Source organism: Vitis riparia, chromosome 8, assembly GCF_004353265.1.
Source record: "Vitis riparia cultivar Riparia Gloire de Montpellier isolate 1030 chromosome 8, EGFV_Vit.rip_1.0, whole genome shotgun sequence".
Lineage (NCBI taxonomy): Eukaryota > Viridiplantae > Streptophyta > Magnoliopsida > Vitales > Vitaceae > Vitis > Vitis riparia.
Window position 1 is genome coordinate 17,497,320 of NC_048438.1, and position 24,038 is coordinate 17,521,357.

General features: G+C 34.6%; 3 protein-coding genes across 3 annotated transcripts; 1 reads left to right on the top strand and 2 right to left on the bottom strand.

Moving 5' to 3' along the window:
- Nucleotides 1-1,570: 1,570 nt before the first annotated feature.
- LOC117919671 (alpha carbonic anhydrase 1, chloroplastic) lies at nucleotides 1,571-3,896 on the bottom strand. Its single transcript, XM_034836891.1, has 5 exons — nucleotides 3,652-3,896; nucleotides 3,313-3,527; nucleotides 2,459-2,565; nucleotides 2,176-2,278; nucleotides 1,571-2,056 (listed from the first exon to the last, which is right to left on the bottom strand). The coding sequence occupies exons 1-5, from the start codon at nucleotides 3,749-3,751 to the stop codon at nucleotides 1,730-1,732; spliced, it is 852 nt and encodes a 283-aa protein (XP_034692782.1). The 5' UTR covers nucleotides 3,752-3,896; the 3' UTR covers nucleotides 1,571-1,729.
- A 3,214-nt stretch (nucleotides 3,897-7,110) lies between these two features.
- On the bottom strand, nucleotides 7,111-14,959 carry LOC117920951. The gene is made up of 12 exons (XM_034838667.1): nucleotides 14,604-14,959; nucleotides 14,182-14,246; nucleotides 13,491-13,563; nucleotides 13,267-13,285; nucleotides 12,631-12,750; nucleotides 11,032-11,101; nucleotides 10,651-10,694; nucleotides 10,522-10,563; nucleotides 8,806-8,865; nucleotides 8,566-8,633; nucleotides 7,578-7,635; nucleotides 7,111-7,462 (listed from the first exon to the last, which is right to left on the bottom strand). Exons 1-12 carry the CDS (start codon nucleotides 14,891-14,893, stop codon nucleotides 7,370-7,372), a joined length of 1,002 nt encoding a protein of 333 aa, XP_034694558.1. The 5' UTR covers nucleotides 14,894-14,959; the 3' UTR covers nucleotides 7,111-7,369.
- A 6,956-nt stretch (nucleotides 14,960-21,915) lies between these two features.
- On the top strand, nucleotides 21,916-22,576 carry LOC117920870. Its single transcript, XM_034838539.1, has one exon. The coding sequence runs from the start codon at nucleotides 21,988-21,990 to the stop codon at nucleotides 22,468-22,470; it is 483 nt and encodes a 160-aa protein (XP_034694430.1). The 5' UTR covers nucleotides 21,916-21,987; the 3' UTR covers nucleotides 22,471-22,576.
- Nucleotides 22,577-24,038: the final 1,462 nt, after the last annotated feature.

Here is a 24,038-nt window from a genome sequence, read left to right on the forward strand (position 1 = left end):
CCACATTAGCATCAGGTGGCAATGAAGGAAAATGCTCTGTCAACCAAGTCAAACGAAGTCTTTGTCCAGATATATTTCCATCTTCAGGCACCACTCCTAACAATGTAGCACACACCTCTCTCCAATCCAAGCATGTGGTGCCACTAACTGCAACATCATCAATCGGTAAGGCTAAAATAATGCTAACATCTTGAAGTGTAATGGTACACTCTCCCTGAGGTACATGGATAGTGTGGGTCTCAGGGCGCCATCTCTCTATGAATGCTATAATAAGGTGCAAATCTAATGAAATGAAACCTAATCGGGCAACACCATAAAATCCAGATTGTTGCAAATATGGAATGATACGTGCATCCAAAACACTATTACGATAAAAACTTGTTTCACGATGTCGACAATGGAGCTCTCCGATATCATTTCATTCCCATATAAGCGAAGATTAGTGTACTTTCTGGTTATACAGAACAAAACGATCTACAGGTCCAGGATCCATAAGAATGTATTCCCTACATCATTTAAATATTTTTTAATATTTTAATATTATAATATTTTATAATTATATCTTTATTTTTTTAAAATGGATATTGAAATGTATATAATATTTTAATATTTAAATATATATTATATACTTTTTATACTCACCATTACTATTTTATATTATACACAATTACTTATATATATATATATATATATATATATATATATATATATATATATATATATATATTATACATTAAAATATCCATTTAAATAAATGAAATAATATTTTAGTTTTATTTCTAGTTTTATTTATTTTTTATTTTTATCTTTCAATATCTTACAAGAATTTTTTCAATAATTTAAGACTAATATTAATTTTTATAAAATATAGAAGATAAATTCAATTTTTTTTTTTTAAATAGATGATTTTTTTGGAAACCGTCTTTTTAAAAGATGATTTTTGAGTGGTTAATTTTTTTTATATATATTTGTTTTTGTGGAAATCGTTTTCTCAAAAGACGATTTCTGAGTGAGTAATTTTTTTAATATGTTTGTTAGGGTGGAAATCGTCTTTTCAAAATACGATTTTTGAAGGATTAATTTTTTTTTTTTTTTTTTTTTTATATTCGTTTTGGTGGAAATCGTATTTTCAAAAGACGATTTCTAAGTTCACAAAAAAAACAACTCTCCTTCTCTCCTGACAAAAACTGCTGTAGATTTGGAATTACTTTTCGATAATTTAAGAATAATTTTTGAAGCACTTCGGCTCATGGCCTGTTCACCCGTGTTTTGTGGGGAATAAAAGGCAAAAGAGGACATAATTTGAAAGTGAAATCTTTGAGTTAAGAATGGGCCGACGGCATGCATATTTAGTGTTTAATACGATGGATGGGCTTGAATATGAAACATGTAAAAGAGGGATGAAAAAGGCTTGGATCATTTTCATTTTTGGAGGCAATCATCTATGTCCACGCATGATCTTGATTTATGTAAAGGAGGGATGAAAAAGGCCTGGATCATTTTCATTTTTGGAGGCAATCATCTATGTCCACGCATGATCTTGATCCCTCAGTGTCTAAAATGGAAATCATTGAAAGAAATTATTATCATGTTTGGAATATATTTGATGGTGATGATGATGAAATACAGAAGGTCTACATTTTAGTAGATCAAGAGACAACTTCATACATGGAAGATGGAAAAACACAGAGCCAATCCTTGCTACTAAGACGGTGAATTGGAGATTAGATTAGAAAGCATTGCCATCTGGAGTCTCATCATAAAGCTGAATGCGTCGGCCATTGAGAGGCTGGAGAGGGCGTGAGTTGTCCTTGCAATCGGAATTCAAAGGAGCCTTTAGAGCAGCAACCTGGTCCTTGGATATATCTCTGATCTTGCCCAGGATGTGCCATGCAACTTTCTCGGAGCAGGGAGGAGTAGTGAGAGAACCCATGTATCTGTAATACCTGCGGGTGTTTCGCCTGATGAGCTTAGTGTCCATCGTCCCTAGAGAAACTTGAGATTGCTCATTGCTTGCACAAACATCCTTGGCCAGCTCATCTAACTTATTCTTCAACTGCACCCATGTCCAAATCCCAATTATGGCCTTGTTTATAACTTATAATAAGACCTAACGTCCTAAGCTAATAATAATCATGAGCGAGAGAGAGAGAGAGAGACAAGACATGTATGTACCTTGGAGAGGAGGGGATCAGCATCACCATATTGGTAGAGGATGCCCACAACTGCTATGTTTCCATCATCAGTTCTGTGGACTAGATGCAGCTCTGCTGGATACCTGGCAAACCAAATCCCATCAACCCAATAATATCCAAGGGTAAAGGTAAAAATACATGTCTTCAATTGGTCAAGCCCTATATCATTAGGCCCATTGAGTGGACCACCAACCGACTGAAGCCTCCTTGGTTGTATTAGACTCTTACTACTAAAGGGATAGAGAAAGAGAGGGAGGTCTTACTGGAGTCCATCAATACGGTGCTCAGAAGGAGAGTGCCAGTGCATTTGCTTCAAGCTGTAGTTCTTACCATCTACTAACAACACTCCCACGTCTTCGTCAAAGCGCACCTGCCAATTTTCACCGTGAAAACCATTCTGCTGCTTCACCCTAACTATCAATCACTGATGTAAATCACATAATAGTATGATAGGTTAATAATTCCAAGCCCAGTCCCCTTTGTCTAGTCTTTTACAAAAATAGAAGGTTAAATAGAATATAGGTCATAACTAGTAATTCCATCCCAAATGATACTATAGAATAATCCTACTGCTAATGTCCTTAATGGTATGGTCGGCCCACTCAGCATTATGGCTGGGCCTGAACTGCTGGACTTGGGCTGGCACCACTTTTTGGCAAGTTCTGGACTCTTCCTCTCAAACTAATCCAATCGGAATGTAAAACAATGTCACCGAATTTGGTATCAAACTGCATAATCTGAATCCATACATGACGTAATATTCCACTTTTCGATACGTATCAAATCATTATTATATTCAGGCCCTAAATAATATACACGTCAGGCTACCACCTTGATCTACATACCTGATAAAAGAAGCCGTATTATTCTTTGAAATTAATGGAAAATATGACATAAATACCTCTTCTTTTCGTCCAAAATTTTTAGTCGGCATGAAAGCTTTTCCATTCACAAAATCACTTCATGCTTATCATTTTTATTTTTAAATCTCAAAAAAATAAAAAATAAAAACCCATTATTTGTATCAGCTTCTCACCAAGTTACCCATGGTATGAACATAAAAAGAAGTGAGAATAAAATGGCGAAAAAAAAAAGAAAGAAAAGATGAAGTGCAAACCCCAACGTTGAAGCCATTGTTAACCAAAGTGGATTTTCCAGGACGATAATTTCTGGATAAGGGTTTCAAATTTGGATTAAGCTCAGTTTGGTTGGTGATTATGTCAACTGGAGACTGCGATTTCCCAACTACGCATTCTTGGAATTGCGGATGCAACTTTCCCCAGTTGGCTGGTCCCATTTGTCCCGTGTAACTGAACGGAACTTCTTCCAGCTCTGATGCCATCCCATGCACAAATTTATTCAAAAAACCAACAAAAAAAAAGTTTTAAAAAAAGAGAAGTGAATGGTGATTGGTGACAGTAAGAAGAAGAAGATGAATGAGAGAGAATAAGGATACCCTCCGTGGTAAAGGCAAAAGCAGGAACATGCAGTAAAGCGAAAGCGAGGATGATGAAGCAGAAGGAGGAGGAGGATGGAGCGGCCATTGCTAGTCTCATGAAAATACTCGTCAATATCTTGGGTGTATAGAGCTGGCTTTATATGTTCTCCAATATGCCTTAAAAGAACTAGTGGTTGGACTCCTCTCCACCACCACCCTCCAAGGCCTTCTCCCAATTTTAGAGAGCTTCTCACCTAAACTTTTGTGGCACCTTTGCTTTCTCCCTCTCCCCTATTTATATGCACATCATCTTTCCTCCCACTCATTAGGCTGACCTTTTTTTATTTTTTTATTTTTTTTGGGGTGTTTTAGTTTTAACCAACTAACAACAACCCATTATTGGGAAAAGACACATTTAGTAAATTATTATTATTTATTTTATTTATGTTTTATTACAAATTATTTTAAAATTAATTATTATGACACCATATGCCAACCCATGAAAATCTAATTCTCACCATTTCTTATCATCATTTACTCAACTATTTTCATTTTTATCATTTCTCTTGCCACTTGATTTAACCAGTGACCATAAAAGTATTTATTAAAGAAAAAAAAGAAGTGAAAATGGAAGTGAAGGCAGCAAAAACACTACCATCTTGGACCAAAACTCAAAGCAATTTAGCTGAAGAGGAAATGGAAGTTAATGGAGGATTCAAAATAGGACCATATTGGTCTTCAATCCAAAAACCCATCAATCTCCACCCCTTAACTCCTCTACCTGAAATCTGGTTGTATTTTCAGGATTTAAGAAAAAGTTATTTTTTCAAAAGGAATTTCAAGCTTAAAGTAAGTGCTGGGCATTTCCCAAATCCAATGTAGCACACTACTCAAAGGTCATCAATTAATGGATGCTTCATGTTTGCTCTATTCATTTCAACCACTCATTGCCTTAGTGGGCTCCTCTCTCCAGTCTCCACCTCAAACATTTACCCTACTGTCAGAGTCCTGTGCTTTTTGGTTTTCGTCTTTTTATTAGTAATAATCCTTTAACTCACCTCTCTAACAAACACAACCTTGATTTTTGGTTGCCACCCAGTAGAAAAAATATATTAGGCAAGCAGTGAGGGCTTAAGCATCGAATTCAGTTCATATTTTTTAGTCATATTTGGCATATGAAATCTTAAAGAAATTATTGAAGGTTAAGAGACTGCCAGACTTGGACTGTAGTGTTCCAATTGTCTGAAAACATTAAGTATATGCTGAATCACGGGCATGGTGTAGACTTGATAATAAGTTTTAATAAAAATGAATAGAAAGGGGTATGTTTGGACAGGAAGCTCCAAATCACAAATCCAATCCCATGATGGCAGGATCCCATCAGGGTAAAAGCAGTGGAACAAATGTAAAGACATCTACACATGACTGGATGGTATCAGCATCTCAACTTTTTTTTTTAGTCTAAAGACAAACACAACCTTACAGAGTTACAGTGGATGGCAACCCTACCAATCCTCAAAGCACATGCCCATCCCTAAGCTTTTTGTGTCTCCATACCACACTTTCGATTTGGTCCCTATTTCTCCCAATCAAAATAGACATTACAACTGTAGAACATATGAGATATAAGTCAGTCAGTGGTAGGACTTCAGCATACTGTGGCATATATGACCCACACCCAGACAACCAACTTAAAAGAATAATTATTTTAAAAAATAATACAATGCCTAAATGAGCTGATTTGACCCCGTAAATGAGATAAATAAAGGAAACAATTTTTAGAAGTTTTAAAACTATTCAAAAATACTTTTATATATATATATATATAAAATCTCTATGTGAGAACAATCTCTCCCTAAAAAATTAGAAAGAGAAGAATACATTTTCTTATATCCCCTCAAAACAAAAAGAAAGAATACAATTTTTCTTTCTAAAAATACAGAAGTCCTTTCTCTTGAATTTTTTTTCTATTTCCTCCGTGAAAACAAAAGTTAAAGCTCTTATGACACTCATATTCGTAGTTCTATTTATGACTAGAGACTAGAAAATTGATTAATAAAACAACCAATTAAAATTCTTAGACATCTAAAAAGTTACCTGAAAGTCTTATTTTATATCATAACTGATCACACATATTTTACATCAACCAACCCAGATTCAAGTTCTGAGGAAATAATCTGGGATGATGAAATTTGGAATATATATATATATTATTCTGATCTGTTAGATAGGACAAATGAAAAGGCAGAGCCAGTCCAATCAGAAATACTTTATGAAATGTGTCATCCCCACCAAGTCCCATTTGGGAAGTGAGGAGCAAGGGACCTATCAATTATCGATAGCAACAAGAAGTGATGTTAAAAGACAGAACAGCTATTCATCAGAAACCCACTGATTAGAACAGGGAAACATATTTTAAACGGGTTACTACAACCTCTAGTGAGATGTAATTAAGTTTTAGCCCTAGGAAACAATAAGTAAATAACTAAAATTACAGAGACACAAGATCATATTATATATCATGTTTACTAAAACAAGAACATCGTTAACTGTAACATAAATGAGAAAAATGGCATGATGACAGAAGAATCATATTTGTACTCAAAAAAAAAAAAAAAAAAAGTAACAATCAACTATTGTGGACCATCATAAATACAAAGTGGAACAGGAAGAAGACAGGATATGAAAGGGGCATAAAATTGGGATATGCATGAACCCTCTCCTCTTAAAGTGCAGGAATCAGATACCATATCCTGGGATATCACAATGCACTCAAGAAACAAAAAATTATGCAAGGTGAGAATATGATGGAAGTCTCGTATTAGTGACCATGTATCAATCCACCTGTCACAGAGAATGGCTAGACCAGGTGCTACCTGTTGACAACTCTTTTCTTCTAAGCTTCAAGCTCAGATAAGGATGGATTCTCCATCTGTCAACTTGAATATACTACAGCCCTACATTGTGGAGGACCACAGACCACACTATGAAAGTTCTAGAGATCTTTTTTTTTTTGAAGAAGACCTTTTCAAGCAAATTTCTATCAATAATGCAGCTACTTCAGAAAATTTTGAATAATTACATGGAGGAGAGGAGAAAGGGGCCAGGGTACTATGGCTTTAATTTTTCCCTTTCCTGTGTAGGTTACTAAAATATAGTAACCAATCATACTAGTGTACATTATCCCAGTCGTTTAGTCGACAAACCAGCCTGGCCTCAATCTTGTCTGCATGTGAAGGGCACCACATCCTATCACAAGCTAAGTCATTGGAGAGCTCCTAATTTTTAGACTCCAAATGAGTGTTGAACAAAGATTCTTCACTGTTTTGAACACTAATCAGCAACAAAGGAAGAGTGAATGGAAAGGGGAAGTGTGGGTGGGCAACTAGAAACGCAAACATTTGGAGAAATACACCTATTGAATCTGGTCCAACACTAAAAAATAGGGGGTAATGTCCCCCAAATCAGCCGAAGGCATCAAAGCGAAAACTCCTACATTGACATTAATGAAAAAATAAAAATGTTACGGTGTCATGAGATGCAACCATTTCCCTGGCAGACCCAGCACCAAGTTAGAGCACCTCCATTCCATTATAATTGAAATACAAGATGATACGATGGGTACACATGTAGAGGCATTTTAGATATGACAACAAAGTTCAGATGCTACAAACAAAACAGAATGCAGATAATATACAAAAGCATAAAGGCCTTGAACACTTCTTGAAATTTTTGCTTATTGAAGAGCATATGTTGCTTTTAGATATTCCACAATTTCTGCACTTTCAAACATTTTCACTCCAGTGTTTGGATCTTCTAAATAAGGTGCCTGTCAACCATAGTAGGAGTTAAAACAATCCTTTACCATTCTATGCCATGTGACACAATAAATGAAAAAAATGCCATAGATGAGAATAATTGTCACAGAACAAAAAGGAGAATACCTGAAAATGTCTAGCTTTCTGATACAGTACTTGACGTTTTGGGCTGCCACGGGCACAACTGCATAACCATAGTATTTGAATAGAGCCTCAGTACAGAAAAAGATAAATACCCAAAGATATCAAAATAATTAAATGCGTCTCTAGAGCTAAGAAATAGAGGAAAAACCACAAAAAAAAGGTCAGTGGAAATAATTGCTGTGCATTTCTAACTTTGTATCTAATTTCCATAGTGTTTCTGAAACATCATCAAGATTTTCAGCTTCTTAGGCCAACTAAAACACATTCGAAAATTCTTTTTTTCCTTTTCCCTTTTTTTGGGTTTACTTCCTTCCCACTAGATTCAAACTGTTTGATGAACATGGCCACTTCCCCACAATGTTACATCCTTAATTCATGAGACTCTCATCTACCCTATTTCTACTTCCACAAAAACCATAGGCTTGCAACCTATGGCAGATACAACTCTGGATTCAACTCATTCAAGAACAAAATAACTTTTTTGGACCATCTTCAATTCTTAGTCTCCAAAGTGAAACCAAAATTAAATGGATATAAAGCGTAAGAAACTTTGAATCTGGAGCCAGCAATGCATGACGTAATCCCAATAGATTCATATAAAGTTTTATTCTGTCTGATAATTCCAATGTTTGGCTAGTACAGGAATGGAATCAAACCTGGAACCTCTAGCATCCCTACCCCAACCAACCCCTTGCCACTGGAACCAAGACTGAAGCACATTTTTTCTTCTCTTCTGTATGTGTATTAATATTGATTTTGAATTAGCTTTGAAATTGTTACAAGAATATTTGTTTCAATTTCCTTTGGTCAAATCAATGGCAATACTGCACTAATTTATAATTATAGAAAAAAAAAAAAAAAAAAACAGCAGCAGTTAAAGAATGCAGTAGAACAAAAGCTTGAAAATAACTCAGAAACAAGAATATTGTGAGGAATCTAGCCAGTTCAAAGGACCACATCTAGACTTTACCTGCGTAGTATGTGTGGTAACTCTAGCTCAACAATCACTTCTCGTACAACTTTGCAGAATGGAGAAGCCTGAGAATGAAGATGGGAAACTTCACAACAAATGCCAAAAATGCTAGCTACTTATTTCACAATAAACCAGGCAAGGCCAAGAAATCAAAGACTTGCATCTTAATTTAGCACCTCCACAACTAGCCATATGCATTAATCTACAAATTTCAAATATTATTGGTCCTCTACTAACCTCATATGCCCATAGTTCAAGTGGTTTGGGTGGTAGCTTTGACAGTGTATAAGAGCTCCCCTGCAGAAGTGGCAATATTAGATGGTTCGAGGTGAGTCTGTATACCATAACATTTTTTAATGCAGTAAACTTCAATACCTCCACATAAGCCTTGACTTAATTTCATTAGCAGAAATACTTGCCCAAAAAATACATATCAATGACACATTTTCAAAGGTTTGTCCTCAAAAATTTTAGAAAAACTAGTAAAACCGTATGTTATATCAACATTATCGATAAGCAAATGAAAACTCCACTGGACTGAATTCAAATTTTAATATAAAACTTTTACTAAGGATGGTTCAAACCCATTTTCTTAAGTTTTAATTATTCAGCCTCGTTTTTGTGTTATCTTGACAAGGCTTTATTAAATTTTTCAAAAAGAAAAAAATCGAAATAAAGAGAATTACTGAATAAGTAAAAGAGAATTTTAATAATTATTTTTAAAAATTGATCTTTTTTTTTTTTGACAATTTTTTACCATAAGCAAACATCTTTTAAACTCTCTAAAAAATAATTTAAGAACAACTTGAAAAGAAGTCATAATCATACCAGTAGCTCAGAAAGAACATTTAGTTTCCAAATTATAGCATTTACTGAAACAAAGTTAATGTATAAATAATATGTATAAATAATCGTTTCTTGAATAGATTTTTGTTTATACTAGTGCATGTTTGTCCTCCCTCACTTATCCATCAAGATTAAATAATCTTACATCAAAATTAAAGAAAATTACCAAATTATCAAACCTACACAATAAGTGTCAAAATTAAGCAAAATCACCAAATTTAAATCATCTTACGTCAAATTCACAAAGATAAAATAATCTCATTTAGAATAGGGAGATATGGTAAAAGTTATTAATCAAATTTACCATAACAAAATAATAGAAATTAAAAAATTAATCAAAAAATAAAATCAAAGAACAGAAAGCAAAAAAAAAAAAAAAAAACAGAAAGGGAAGAAGAAGAAGAAGAAGAAAAAGGTAATCATTACATACTTATCAATCATGTTAATATCTCTTTGTTACCATTACATACTTATTATTAATAATGTTAATATCTCATTTTTTTTAACAAGGATAAAATGGTAATCATTCATGTAATATGAAGCAAACTTGTATTATAACATATTTACTACTATCTCACCTTTAAGAAAGATTTGAGGAGGAGATGACCAATGCAATAAAATTAGATGTTGGATATAGATGAGAATAATTCATGCAATATGGTTTTTTTGGGTAAAAGAAAGTCTACAAACATTTGAGACATTTATAATTTTAAACATAAGTGATATTGTTGCCATTTTTCAATAGGTAAAGGAGGAAATGAAAATGGTGGGTGGTAAGGGATAAACAGGCGGGTTTGTTTATGAAATAATAGAACAAATTAATGATATATTTTTAATAGGTGAGAATTAGAGAGATTATTGATAGGATGAGAACAAGAAAAGTTTGGTTATGTGGGAATAGTAACAGGTGGATTGCATGAAAAGCCTTGAATATATCAAATAGTAAAAGAAATAAACAATATGCTTTTAATCAGTGAAATATTTAGAGAAATTATAGCCAGGATATGAGGGGATATAAGTTATAAAATAAGGTAATTTGAGGAAAGAAGGACTTCTATAAAGCATAAATATAGATATAAATGTACAAATTAAGAAAAACCATCTGACCTTCCCCATGCGACCAATCATGGCAAAACCTGCTGTCAAAGTCTACAATAGAATGAGTCAGAATACAAAAAACAATAAACTTTCCAAAATCCACTTTCCACAGATTGGCATACAGAGTTGACCACTAACCGTTAGTAGACCAAGTGACAACATAAAAGGGACATTTCCATCACCTATAGAAAAGAGATAAATGGAATATAATTAATACCATTGTGGAACACAGTAAGAAGAGCACAATGCACAAGGAGATGTCAAAAATGCAAATTAAAAATCATTTAAACCTCTAATGAGAAAAACCATCATCTAAATCCAAAGAAAGCCATAGTAAGGGACTTTTCATTAGCAGTGAGTCTTATTTATACCAAAGTGGAATTCTCTCAATCTAATAATGTAGAATTTTGTTATCTTCCTCTGTCATAGATGTGCAATTTATTGATGATTAACTGATGAGAAAACAATCAACTGCCTGAAACAAATCCACTGAAACTAGATTGGTGTAATGAGGTATACCATATTTCCCAACCAAATACTTAATTATGTCATCCGATTCATACATTGCAACTCCTGTGTTTGGATCCACCTGCACTTAGAAACAAAATTTTGAAGCTTAGCACCTGTTTGGACGCACCCCTTGTGCATAATAAGCTTTAATCCAAAGGCTTGATGTTTTAAGAGATGCAAATTATGATACTAAAAAACTAAAATTTAAAATAGAAGTATAAAAGTGATGTGGGCTGTCAGTTGGCCAGATGTAAGGCTCCAGTGGCCTTAATTAGGACAAAACAGGGTACAGCATTCTAGAGTTCCAAGATAAAAATCAAGAACTCAGCAGACTGAAATGGCAATTTTTTTGGTTGCAGTGATCTCAACCCAGAAAATAGGGCACATCAAGCCGCATTTTGAACTGACATACCAACAGGGTACCACACTTCACTGTCTCCACCTTATCTTTACAATTTTTGATACTCATTCATCACCTTCCCCACTTGCATTGTCAACTTACACAGCTCTATTGAATATTAACCACCTAGGTTAAACACCACAGTTGATTAATCATCAAGATTGATATGGTTTTATGGTTTTCAGTGCAATCCAACTCAAAGACCGAATCAAATTGCCTGGGGGTATGGTTTCTAGGTAACTAACCTGGGCCAACTTCTAAAACATTAAAAGCAAGAAGTCATAAATAAGAACCAATAAACTACAAGAGTTGCATCTATATTAGCTTTCTCTTAAATATTTTTAGAAGGGATATTAAGTTAACTACCTTGGACCAAATAACACCATAGAACAAATCCCTGTGGGCTGTGGCTTAGTATCAGCACTTTCATGAAAAAATTGAGGTTATATTTCGTGCTTGTGAGACTTAACCAGTAAAGAAAACTGAATTGAATGATATGTACTACTCAAATAGATCCAGAGGTGTGGTATTATGGTCAATAAGAATTTGGCATATCCACATGGTCTGTCTTTATACTCAAGATGCCATTATAAACAGTGATTTTTTGCTGCTGGTGTTAGTTTAGGAAATTAAGTTGTTATCAGACCATTACAGTGTGAAATGTGATACCATCAAAGTGCTAGGGAACCGTTTAGAAGCAGTTTCAATTCATATTGGATCAGCCCACAGTTGAATTGATTGTGTCATGGCAACTTCCTTGAATGAGGGTTCGCTGATGTTCATTAATTTAAACCCTATCTTTAGATAGTTCTAAATGCCTATTAACAATTTCCATACTAATCCATCAAACTTTTAACCAGGTTCCTTCTAATTGTTTATTTATGCATATTGGGAAGAAAGGAGCTTCTGAAACCAGAACATCTCAAACCAACACCCAATATCTAATCGTAGGTCAAACTTCACCACCTTTAGGGACCAACATTAAGAAGGAGCAAAGATGTACACTGATGAAAGAAGTGAAACATATTTTGTTTGGGGATTTAATGAAAGAGGCCCTTTTTTTCACTTTTGCAGGGGGGGTCTTTCCCAAACACTATATGAAGACGACAATGTACTTTTTCTTCCCACTATAACAGCAATGACTCATGATTCTTCTTAATTTGCAGCAGGGATTGTTATTGAAACGAAACATAGGAATGTTATCAAACCATGTAAGGGAACTGCTGTTTTCCACCCATCTGAGCAACCTTGGGACGGAAATTTGGACCATTTCTTGGGCACGGATAAAACAGAACATCAAGATCCAGCACTGCTACAATTTCCCTAACCTGTACACACTCAGAAATGTTAGTCCACACTAAAGAATGCATTTAATTTAACAAAGCAATATGTCAGTAAAAGTGCAATCATTCATGAAGATGTGTGTGATGGGCCTGGGCCTATTGTCCAATTAAGCTTGCAACTGATCAAACTCATGGCCAACCAAAATCCTAAGATCTTAGCAGTTGTCCATCTCCTTAATGAAGCACCCTCAACACCATTCTAATCTTAGGAAGACGAAGTTTAGCATCAGGAGCTAAACATGCATGCCTGAAATTGTCCTGATTATTTGGGGTGTGTTCATTGAACCATATGTTACTGTAAAATCATCTGAGAGTTACACTGCGGTTGGAACATTTCAGATCAATAAGATAAGAAAGTCATGTGTATGGTGCAATAGATCTTCTCTAGGCATCTCATGCATATCTGAAGATAAAACATAGGACAAACATGCAACCAAATGCTTTAGAAGCCTAGACATATCCTTTATAAATAAGAAGAACCCATTCAGGTTGATTTTTTACCTTCCGACAAAATGGACAGCTGAGGTTTCCACGTGATCCATGAAAATCCATATCCAGAGAAATCAACATATTCATTCAGTCTTAATTCATCACAATGCCAAGTGAAAATTACTAGTGAGGAAAAGAAGAAATTGATATGACAACTTAGAGTTCGGAGTAAGCATCATATCCATTAATGACTACTAAAGCCAAAATCAAACAAATTGAATTGGAAAATGAAGTACCTTTCAAATTCATATATCTCAATTGGTTTCTCTGGTCGAGGGCCCACTTTTGAAGTCTCTTTCACCTTGAAACCTAGATAATAGAGTGTAACCATAAACTCACAGATCAACGTATAATAAAAATATAAAAATGAACTAATTCAAATATATATACATGTGGAGGTTAAATAACATAACTTCTTTCAGAAGCTAACCTGGAAATTAACCAAAAAATTGAATGTACAAACAAAGCCCCAGAATTATGTTTTAACACTTCAAGAGGAGAAATTGCAATTTTTTATGTTACATGTTTCACTAGAACAAAAAAAGTTTCCTTTTGGAAACTGTATAAAAATATTTCATAATATTGAAATCATCAGGAATATGTGCAGCAAAAAGATAAAAAAATCCCTATTCAGATAGGAATCTGGAGAAACTTGTAAGATGCTAATGTTAGAGATATCAGATTTTATGTTATAAGGTAAGATAAAAATACTTGCAAGCAATTGTTTAATTGTCAGGGTATTATTCTTTGAATAACAAACTAGCAATGCTGGTTCCATGCGCAGATTAAGCAGTCACAGATTGAACAGACTCTTAACCATCAAAATATATTTCCATTTGTACGCTTCTACTGCCCATTTAAGAAATGATAAACAGACAATTTGCACAAGTTGGAATAGCAGAAATAATAAAAAAATCAGATCAGTACCAGCAATTTCTAGAATATACTCGTCAGGTGGAATCTCACTTTCGGATACAAAAGATGCAGAATACCTGCCAAAGTACAAGGTAAAATTCAAGAAAATCCAGAAACCCTGCAACTGCCCAGCATTAGATTTGAAAAAAAAAAAATGGTATAATACAAATTCTTCTCTCATCTCATCAATTAAGCAGATGGTGCTATAAGAATGTATCAACCAAGTAAACATCTGATTATCAGACCATAATTTTCTTAGGTTGTATTGGAAGTATTAGTTTAGAATAAGGTTAGACTCCCTAGGAATTGGGAAGATAGTCTTACATTATGAACAAATAAAAATTATTTTTATTTCCTTTTCTTTGTCCTCCAGTTTCCCAGAAGCCAAACAGAGGGTAAACTACACCAAAACAATCAGAAAGAAAACTCCATACCCGGAAACAAAAACACCCGTCCCAAGCCGAAGTATCAAAGCAAGAGAAGCTCCCAAAATGTCAAAAACTTTATCGGGCCTGATTGAAAACGGCTTCGGCTCCGGCGGCTTGAAATTGGACGGAGGATTAAACCCCAATTTTGGATCTTCTTTGGTACTCACCGAAGTGGAAGGCAGAGGCTTCTCTGAGAATTCTGACGACGCCTTAATGGACACTCTGGTATTTGGAACTCTAGGACGAGAGAGTGGCCGGAATAGTGGAGATGATGAGAAATTGAGCACTCCCGCCATGTTTTTCCGGTGGTAGCAGCCCTGGATGTCGGTGGTTCGAGCTGAGAGCCAAGTATTGAAATATCTGCAAAAAATAAATTTTGGATTATCGATGCGGTACGGAAAGATGGGAAGTTAGCCGTTGAAAATAATTCCCATTTTTGTTGTATGATATTCCAAAGGATATTAGTGAATATTAAAACCTGTTTGCCATGTGTTTTAAAAACAAATTTCCAACATAAAACTGTTATTAAATTTTTTTAATACTGTTTACCGGTTATTTGAAAATAATTTTTAAAAATAAATGAAATAAAAAATAATTTTTAAATAGCAATAAGGAGTTGTTTAGAGTTTGTTTAGTAACGTGATTTAAAAACCAAGTGAAATAGTAGGAGTTGTTTTCACTCATTTTTAAAACCAAAAGAAAAATGTGAGTATGTTGGATCATATTTTTTAAAACTTGTTTTCAAATTAAAGAATAAAAAGTTAGTTTTAAAAAAACAAATTTAAGAAAATATGTTCAAATGAACTCTTAGTTTTAAAAACAAAAGAAAAATATAAACTTGTTCATTATATTTTTTGAAACTTGTTTTTAAAAATCGTTTTTAAATTAAGGAATAAAAAATAGTTTTTAAAAATAAGTTTCAGAAAACATGGTCAAACGAACCTTTAATTTTTAAAAACAAAAGAAAAAATAAGCTCATTTAATCATATTTTCTCAAGCTTGTTTGTTTTTAAAAATTATTTTTTATTATTTAATTTTAAAAAACATAATCAAACAACTTTTATTTTCTACTTATAGTAGGTTGTGTTTAATTTGAGAATGTTTCTAATTTTTATTTTATATTTTTATTTTTGAGAAATATGTTTTTTTTTAAATATATATTTGATCAAAATAATACGGTTTTTAAATTTATAAATAATCTTGATTGATTTGGAGTTTTTATTAACATAAAAGGAAAATTCTATAATTAAAATTTTTGAGATATATTATTAAAAATAATAATAGTACTTTTTTTAAGATATTTATATTATGATATTATGCTATCATATAAATATATATTATACATATTATATGTACCCTTATTATGATATTATATTTTTCATTTTTTTGAGCTTAATTTTCAAGAAGTCAAACATGATTTCAATGAAGAAACAAATCTTAGACTTCCATATGTATAAATGTAATAGACCTTAAACCTTTATATTTATAAATGTAAATAGGATATATTATTTTATCATGGTAATAGAGAAATTCTAAACTTTTTTTCTCTTATTTCGTTCTATCATTACTACTATTCATTATCATCCTTGAGTCTTCTTTCAAAAAATATAATTCTATGAATCAATGTCAACCTCATTCCTCTTGGGATGATTTTGGTTTCTAAAATTGCAAAACTTGTATTATTCTAAGTATGGTCATGCTCAAAGGTCCCAATCCCAAGAGAAGTATTTTTCATTGATAGAGATTTGTCTAAACCATTAACGACATTGTGATGATATGGTTTCCTCTCGAATTGTGAGTGTCCTTTTATTGAAAGCGACAATATGTGATTTATGCAAATTCTACTAGAAAGTTTATGGTTGGATATTGGAGAAAGATTTTTCTCAAATAATGGATCATAAATTTATAATCTTTAAGGCATGATAATTTTAACTACTCAAAATCAAGATTGTATAAACTTTATAGGATTTTGTATAATTTCAATCCTATTTCCACATATGGAATCATGAAAATCTTTCAAGGGTATTAAAAAAGAAACTAGGCCATGCAATAATTATACTTATGTTCATATTGAGTCAGAAACCACTATGCAATTTCTAATGGGGTTGAATAACAATTGTACTTGTGTTCATGTTAAGTCTTGCTAATGGATCCTATGTCTTCTACCAACAAAATATTTGCTTTAATATTGTTTGAGTGATACTATACCCATGTTCATAGTCAAATATTGCTAATGCATCATATCTTTTCCATCCACAAAACTTATGCTTTCATATTTCAAGAAGAAAGACCACGAAGCATTGGAAATCCAACATCCTTGCAAAAAGTTGCAAAGGAAGTACCGTTTTAAAAGGATCTACAAGTCAAAATTATTTAAACATAACATGCAATTACTAGGGCATGTTAGGCAAAAAAATGTCGTAGATTGCATGGCTATCCACCAGGCCACAAATTTCTTATGCCTAATAGATAATTTGGTAATGCCTCCATGAACGCTTCTACTAGTACAATTATCGCTAGAAGAAACTCACATGTTGGTGCACGATCCAAAAGGAGGTATCTGTCTAGATCCCAAGAAATAGATGGACTTGTCACAGCATAATCCCATCTAGACCACTTGAGACGTGGACAAATATATTTCCTCATAAAAGGGATGTTCGAACCTGTTGTCCAAGCATGGCTCTCCGAAGCTTAAGTTGGAGGGTTGACTTAAGCAAGTAAAGTTTTTTTTATTTAAAGAAAACGGCATACCCCTTTTGGGTTGTGCGTAGTCATTTATCATTACCTGTAACGCATTTTCAAGTGTTTTAATAACACCTTAATTACACTTGATTATGCATTATTATAGCATTGATTGTCGATGCGTTATGGTTGTTTTACTTTGATAAGTTACAATGAATTTAACCTTGTAATGGTTACATCAATCAATCATAGCTAGTGTCAAGTGCACAATCAATGTTTGAATGTGATTTAATGCTCAAAGCTTAGCTAGACATCACTCTCACTATTGCCATTTAGGAATGTTCATCTCCATTCTAGATATAGATGGGCTATTCACACGACCCTAGGTCCTCCTTCCAAACCGTGGCAAATGTGGACGTATGAGGGGACAACCTTGCAGTGAGGGGCCCACATCACCCATCTTTTTTCTTCCTAATACCAAGGATAAAATAGTACAATATCATTGATTTACGAAATTTAGAGAATAATGTTTAACAAAAATATAAATTAAGGGACTAAGTACCCGTATTCCCAAGAGTCCGTTGTTGATTTTCATTCTTCTTATCATTAAGAGCCCTTTGGAGTGGAGTGGGTGTCAAACTCACGCGGGCTTATACATTACAGTGTCCATGTTTTAAATTTGGGCCGCCATTGAGCCCAACTCCCTTTCTTATGCTTTCTGGGCCAGTCCCGTAAGCGCAAAATGTGAGATCTTAAGAGAAGAGTAACCGTCCACAAATTAGGCGATGTGATTTCTTATTGTATGATTCCTCTCACTGCAGACCTACGCAAAGTATCTGAGACTAATCAAATTACTTATATGATTTCTTATTGTAGGATTACAATTTATTTTATTTTATTTTATTCATTTATTTTTTATAATACTTTCACATTTTATTTTTATTAAAAAGTAATTACACATTCACACCAAAAAGGAATGCTTAAACTCAAAAATGTATTTGAAGAGCAAAACCAGTCATTCTATTTGAACTCAAAAGCAACATTCTCATTCTTAATTTTAACTTCCAGCTTTTGAGTTTCTCAATGTCGAATACCTCCATTCATGTCTTTAAAGCATAATGATAACTACTTCTGCCTTTGCCATTTTCCATTTTTTCTGCTGCTTGTGTCTCTCAGCATCATCAAGTCACACCCTGTTTGGTTCCATTCATTTTCGTCATCTCTTAACTCTGAAGTTTCCGGGTCAACCCAGAAAGGCTGGGCTGCCTTGTTAGAACAACCCTCTGTCCTTTTCAAATATCAGGAATGATTGAAAAGACATTCATCAAATTATCAAAAGACAGGGAAAGGAAAAGCAGTGTGATCAAACAGTTGCAACTTCAACAGGGGAATCTCTGGAGAAGGCGGCACCGCACAAACCCACCATTGCTCTCCACGAATACTAAAAGTGCACTTCTTCCACTCGCCAATGCTGCAGTTCAAGTCTCATTTCAATACCTCCCAACTTCCCATTATCAAAAAGTCTCCAATTCAGACAAAGGAAGGATACTGTAGGCCCAACAAAGTGAAATTCTGGTGTAACGGGGCCGTCCAACCATTGGCATCAGCACAAACGTCAAGCTCTGCTGAGCCATGTCAACCGACCATGGTCCCCCCTTCTGGTCCAATCTAGAAGCTCCGTAGTTCCAAAAAGGAAGGGAGTGTTTTAGGTGAAAGCAAAATCAAATAGGTGTGGCAAAAGAAGATTGAGACCTTTTGAAAATGAGAATGGAATATCATGTTTTTGACTGTAGGGTGTTTTTCCATTCTGGGTTCCTTAATAGCCGAAAGCAAAATGCTTTTGGGATATGAACAGCACGACTCTTTACTCTATGAAAGGAATCCTACTTTTAAGATTAAGTTATTAACTAATCTTCTAACATCACCTAATATAATAATCATGTTTAACAAACTTAAATTTTAAATGAAGTTCGTGCGACTTAATTGCAGTGGCCCATGATTATTCCGTCAAGATCTTTTAGGAAACAATCCACAGAGAATGTTGATTTGTGTTAATGTGGAATATCTAATGGGACTCACCCTAGGGCAGTGCCCACAGAGTGATGGAAGACAACCGATTTCTTTGACAAAAGCTTAGAAGATCTCTCCAAATAATATATATCTGGAAAGGGAATTGGTGACAATGACGAGGATCTTGTATTGTTCTAGAGAAGATGTTGCAGGGCATGCCCTTTAGCCCATCACTATTTTCTGCGCCTAATTTTTTAGTGGAAAGAGCATGGATACGGCAGGTTTTGTTTGTGGGAGATAGAGACATTCATTGAAGGTAATAAATCAAAATAAAGTTTATGATGATAGCATGAAATGGCTATGCACTACTGGCATCAAAGTGGCTTGTGGGTGATCCCTTCTTCTTTTTAAAATTTAGATACGGAAGTGCATTCATCAGGCTGACATATACAATTACACCACTTAATTCCCATAACTTTTCATTCAGAGCATTGAGTACAAGATTAGAGTTCGTTTATCCATATCCCTTCTTTTAGCAAAAAGATCTTCCATCCATTTGAGTGTTTAAAGCATCTACAAAATCAGCCTATTATGGTTCACCACGGACCTGACTAAAATTAAGTATCATGATCTTCTTTCATAAGAAAGACACTTTCACTGTCCATTGGTTGGTAAAGCAACCTTGTTTGATTATCTTGTAAGCCATTAAGAAGAGCAATTTCCAGTAATGAAGATTGCCATGACTAAATCCATTTCCTATGTAAGCGTATCAAATGTATTCTAAACCACTGGACAATATTTATTATCGGCTTTCTAACTTAATAAGGGTTTCCACTAAAAGAAGACTAGGTCTTCCACCTCATGGGCAGTGAAGTTTAGAACGCATAAGAAGTATAGGATCATTCTAAACAATTCAACAATTCAACAATTCTCAATCATGGATGTCGTGAAGACTGTCTGAAACATTAGCGGTAGAACCCAGAAATTACAAGTTGCTTATGTTTAATTTTTTACCTCATTTTTCTTTTGGTTTCCATCTTTTTTTTCTTTTTCTTTTTTTTTTTTTTTGTTCTTCTTTTCTCCCACTACTTCCTCAATCACAACTTGTTCGAAATTTCAAGGGTGCTACCAGGATAGGATGGGGAAGTGGCTAAGTGCCCTATAAGCGGGATGACTTAAGAGTCATTGTCCATTTTTCAATTGTCTTATTTGGAAATTCTGGATGGTGGGATGTTTTTTTCTACCACCACTAGTAAAATCATCCAAATCCCCCAGAGATGAAGCATGCGTGTTGACAACATCACAAAGATGAAAGCACTCAAGCCCCAACCCCCCTCTAAAACCCTCCATGATCCATGCCCTCGTCTCAAGTGGGTCACTGTCGTATTCATGCCCTCTCATATGAATTTCTCTTCCAATCAAATGCCCACATTCTTGTTCCAAAATTACAACTATCGGTTCCCCACTACCACAAGCGACACATGAGCATGACACATCCTTTGGAAGTAGCCTACCTTCACATTGTTTCATCTGCCTTCAACTAAATGAATATGGATCGCACATCCTTTGGAAGTAGCCTACGTTCACATTGTTTCATCTGCCTTCAACCAAATGAATATGGATCATAATTGAGTGGTCACCGGTCAGAAGCGTTAACTTTAACTGCGCTAGATTTAATAAGGAATGAGCTTAGCTCACAATTTCTAATCCATACGTGAACCCTTCATTTGAGGCTAAGGTGATATTTGTTTTTTGGTTTAATAGAAAAAGTCAAAATATTTTGTTTTTTCTATTTAGCTAAAAATACCTTATTGATATTAATCAACATAACTAAAATGAACTTGTTATCAATAAGTTTAATTTAATTATGTTGGTTGATGTCAATAAGTTACTTTTAACTAAATAGAAAAAGTCAAACCAAAAAACAAATAGCAGATAGAACTGCATGCAAAGTAGGATGGTCCTGTTAATTTGAGGAAAAATGCATTTGAATGTGGCATCCAAACATGCACCAACATGCTCTCATGGCCTACACAACGCATTAGGGGTATGTTAAGAACATCTTTGATTTAACTACTATGAGAAACTGAGCAAATAGTCAATGTTGCATTGATGTAGTCAACTATAGAGCTCAATCCATGGAGCACACTGGTCAACCACTAACTATGGTTTTTGTGGTCCTATTGGATGTTTGCTGATCTTTCACTGTAAAAATGGGGTCTGGTGATACTCCACTTCTAGCATAAAGGGAAATTGGTCGAATGGGACATGACACCGCTAACAGAGTCACAAGAGTTCTATCATTGGGCTAACTCGGTGAATTGACAATAAACTAGTCAAAAGGGAAGATAAGGGATTCATAAAATGTGAAATGACGCTGTTAAACTCAAATGTAATCACTATTTGACTCAAACAACTCGGAGTGAGTCAATCTTTTGAGTTTCAAAAAGGAAATGATTACCTGACGAGGTCACCACTGGTGTGAAATAAAGCCAGCCTACAAAACAACAGAAACAAACAGGTAAGGTTCCAAATTAAGGGAGATATATATAAGGTACTTTCAGTAAATATTGAGACATAGCAAGGGTAATCCTAATAGTCCTTTCCTTAAATATTCAATGCATCCTTTCTCCTAATAGCCTTCGCTGCTCAAACTTATATCTTTTCACTAGGCAGTGTGCCTTCAACCAAAAAATCCATGGGGAATTGCTTAGCCCAGCAAGAAAAGATTATCAAGATCATGAGACCTGACGGCAAAGTCCTTGAATACAAAACGCCCCTGAAAGTGCAGCAAGTGTTGTCAGAATTTTCCGGCTATGCAATATCAGACACACTTCCGGTCATCCGGCATCTAGGGAAAGATATGGAGATGGTTGGCGGTCAGCTGTACTATCTTATTCCTGTTCCATTGCCATCGCCTGAAGTTGAGAAGAAGGCACTAAGATTTTCAGATCCGCAGGTGGAAGCTGACCAAGGAACTGGTGTTGTGAGGATTAGGCTGGTCATCACAAAGCAAGAGCTGAAGGAAATGTTAAGAAAGGGAGGAGTTTCAGTTGATCATATGGTTTCGCAGCTTCAAAGAGGACAAGGCAGAAATGGGGTTCATAAGCTTGATGTTGATGGTAATGGAAACTGTAGAGGGTGGAAGCCTGTGTTAGAAAGCATACCTGAAGTGAACTAGCATATGTCTCTCTCCCTCTTTTTTCTATGTCGATCACAGCTTCAACAGCTTTTTAGTTTAACATACAAAAGATAATGATATAACCTGCTACATCTCTCTCTCTCTCTCTCTCTCCCTCTCTGTCACAGTTCTTTCTGTTTTAACATGCATGTGGCCAATCAAGATCTCGGACCAATACAGTTTAGCAATAAAATTCTAATCATCTGCAATAGAAATGCTGACAATAAATCAAGAGCTCGCTGGTATCAAAACACCATGTTCCATACGCCTCTTTTCAGTCAGATGAAAAAAAATGAGTGTAACATCCAAAATAAACTACATGGTGATAGCCAAAGATTTAATTCCTAATCAGAGTCTGGATAAGCCAAGCATATTTCACATGAATTAATACAGCCATGTCATAGTTAGAAACATATTTATCTTAAAGCATATCTCCCAAAAAGAAGCAAGGATATTTGCAGATGAATATTGGATTGAGACTTGCTATTTGAGAAAGAGTCATGTGGCAGCAATACAGGGAAGGCCCTTGAGCTGCCCTCAAGCTCACCTGCCAACTCACTAGAAAAGGTTGATATTGAAATGACAAAGAAAGCAATACCTACCTCCTTTAGTGCTTTGTCCCTGCTATAATTGTTCTCTAATCATACAGAATAACCAAAATTAAAAAAAAAATAAACATTTACAAGAGTCTTTTGCTAGTGTAATTATTAAAGCAATGGTGGGGGTGCTATTGCTTGCACCATGATGGTGCAGGTGCTATTGCTGTAATTATGGATTTGAGTCAACTTGATCAGATCAGTAGAAAAACTAATTTATAAAAAAATTAGGCTACACGTTTGTCTTTATTTCTCTTAGCACCTCAAATATGATTCCTGAAGGTTTTAATTGCATTAGACAATTGTCGCACCCCTCCTTGTTGGGAACCGTACTTTCCTGGTACCATCTTGGAGACAACCATCCTCCAAGAATGGGATGGAGATTCAGAAATTCGATCCCAGCTAAGCCAATAACTTTGGTTTAATTGCATTAAACAATTGTCGTCATACCCCTCCTTGTTGGGAACTGTACTTTCCTGGTACCATCTAGGAGACAACCATCCTACAAGAATGGGATGGAGATTCAGAAACTCGATCTCCACTAAGTCAATAACTTTGCAAGCCAAAGCTCAGAAGTTTATTATTCTTCTATATAGGACAGATCAGAAAGCACCCTAAATTGTAACAAAAATAGAAAAGGAACAAAGAGACAAGAGAAATGACAAAGAAGATAGGAATGTAAAAGCACAGAAGAAGAAAAGAACAGCAATAGAGGGTTGGACATCTTATTATAGGTTAAATAAAACTCTAATAACAAAGAGAAACCTTCTTGATTGCAAGCATTAATCAATTAGGATTAACTCAGTTCATCAGGAAAAGGTAAATAAGCTGGTTGAACATCTCATTATAAGCCTAATGGCAAGCATTAAGCCTCTAGGATTAACTCTGCCCAACAAGAAAAGGTAAATAAGATTAATGCTTCAGGCTCAAATCCTATATGAAATCCCACTAAAAAGTTTCCGCCAAAAAAAG

What these genes read in the sequence shown, in the direction of transcription:
- LOC117919671 (XM_034836891.1), bottom strand. Translation starts at nt 3,751, where the DNA reads ATGAGACTAGCAATGGCCGCTCCATCCTCCTCCTCCTTCTGCTTCATC. An exon ending in TTTTGCCTTTACCACGGAGG is followed by an intron (nt 3,528 to 3,651) that starts GTATCCTTATTC and finishes GGATGGCATCAG; the next exon opens with AGCTGGAAGAAGTTCCGTTC. An exon ending in ACAATGGCTTCAACGTTGGG is followed by an intron (nt 2,566 to 3,312) that starts GTTTGCACTTCA and finishes GAAAATTGGCAG; the next exon opens with GTGCGCTTTGACGAAGACGT.
- LOC117920951 (XM_034838667.1), bottom strand. Translation starts at nt 14,893, where the DNA reads ATGGCGGGAGTGCTCAATTTCTCATCATCTCCACTATTCCGGCCACTC. An exon ending in ACGGGTGTTTTTGTTTCCGG is followed by an intron (nt 14,247 to 14,603) that starts GTATGGAGTTTT and finishes GTACTTTGGCAG; the next exon opens with GTATTCTGCATCTTTTGTAT. An exon ending in TGTCACTTGGTCTACTAACG is followed by an intron (nt 10,564 to 10,650) that starts GTTAGTGGTCAA and finishes ATTCTATTGTAG; the next exon opens with ACTTTGACAGCAGGTTTTGC.
- LOC117920870 (XM_034838539.1), top strand. Translation starts at nt 21,988, where the DNA reads ATGGGGAATTGCTTAGCCCAGCAAGAAAAGATTATCAAGATCATGAGA.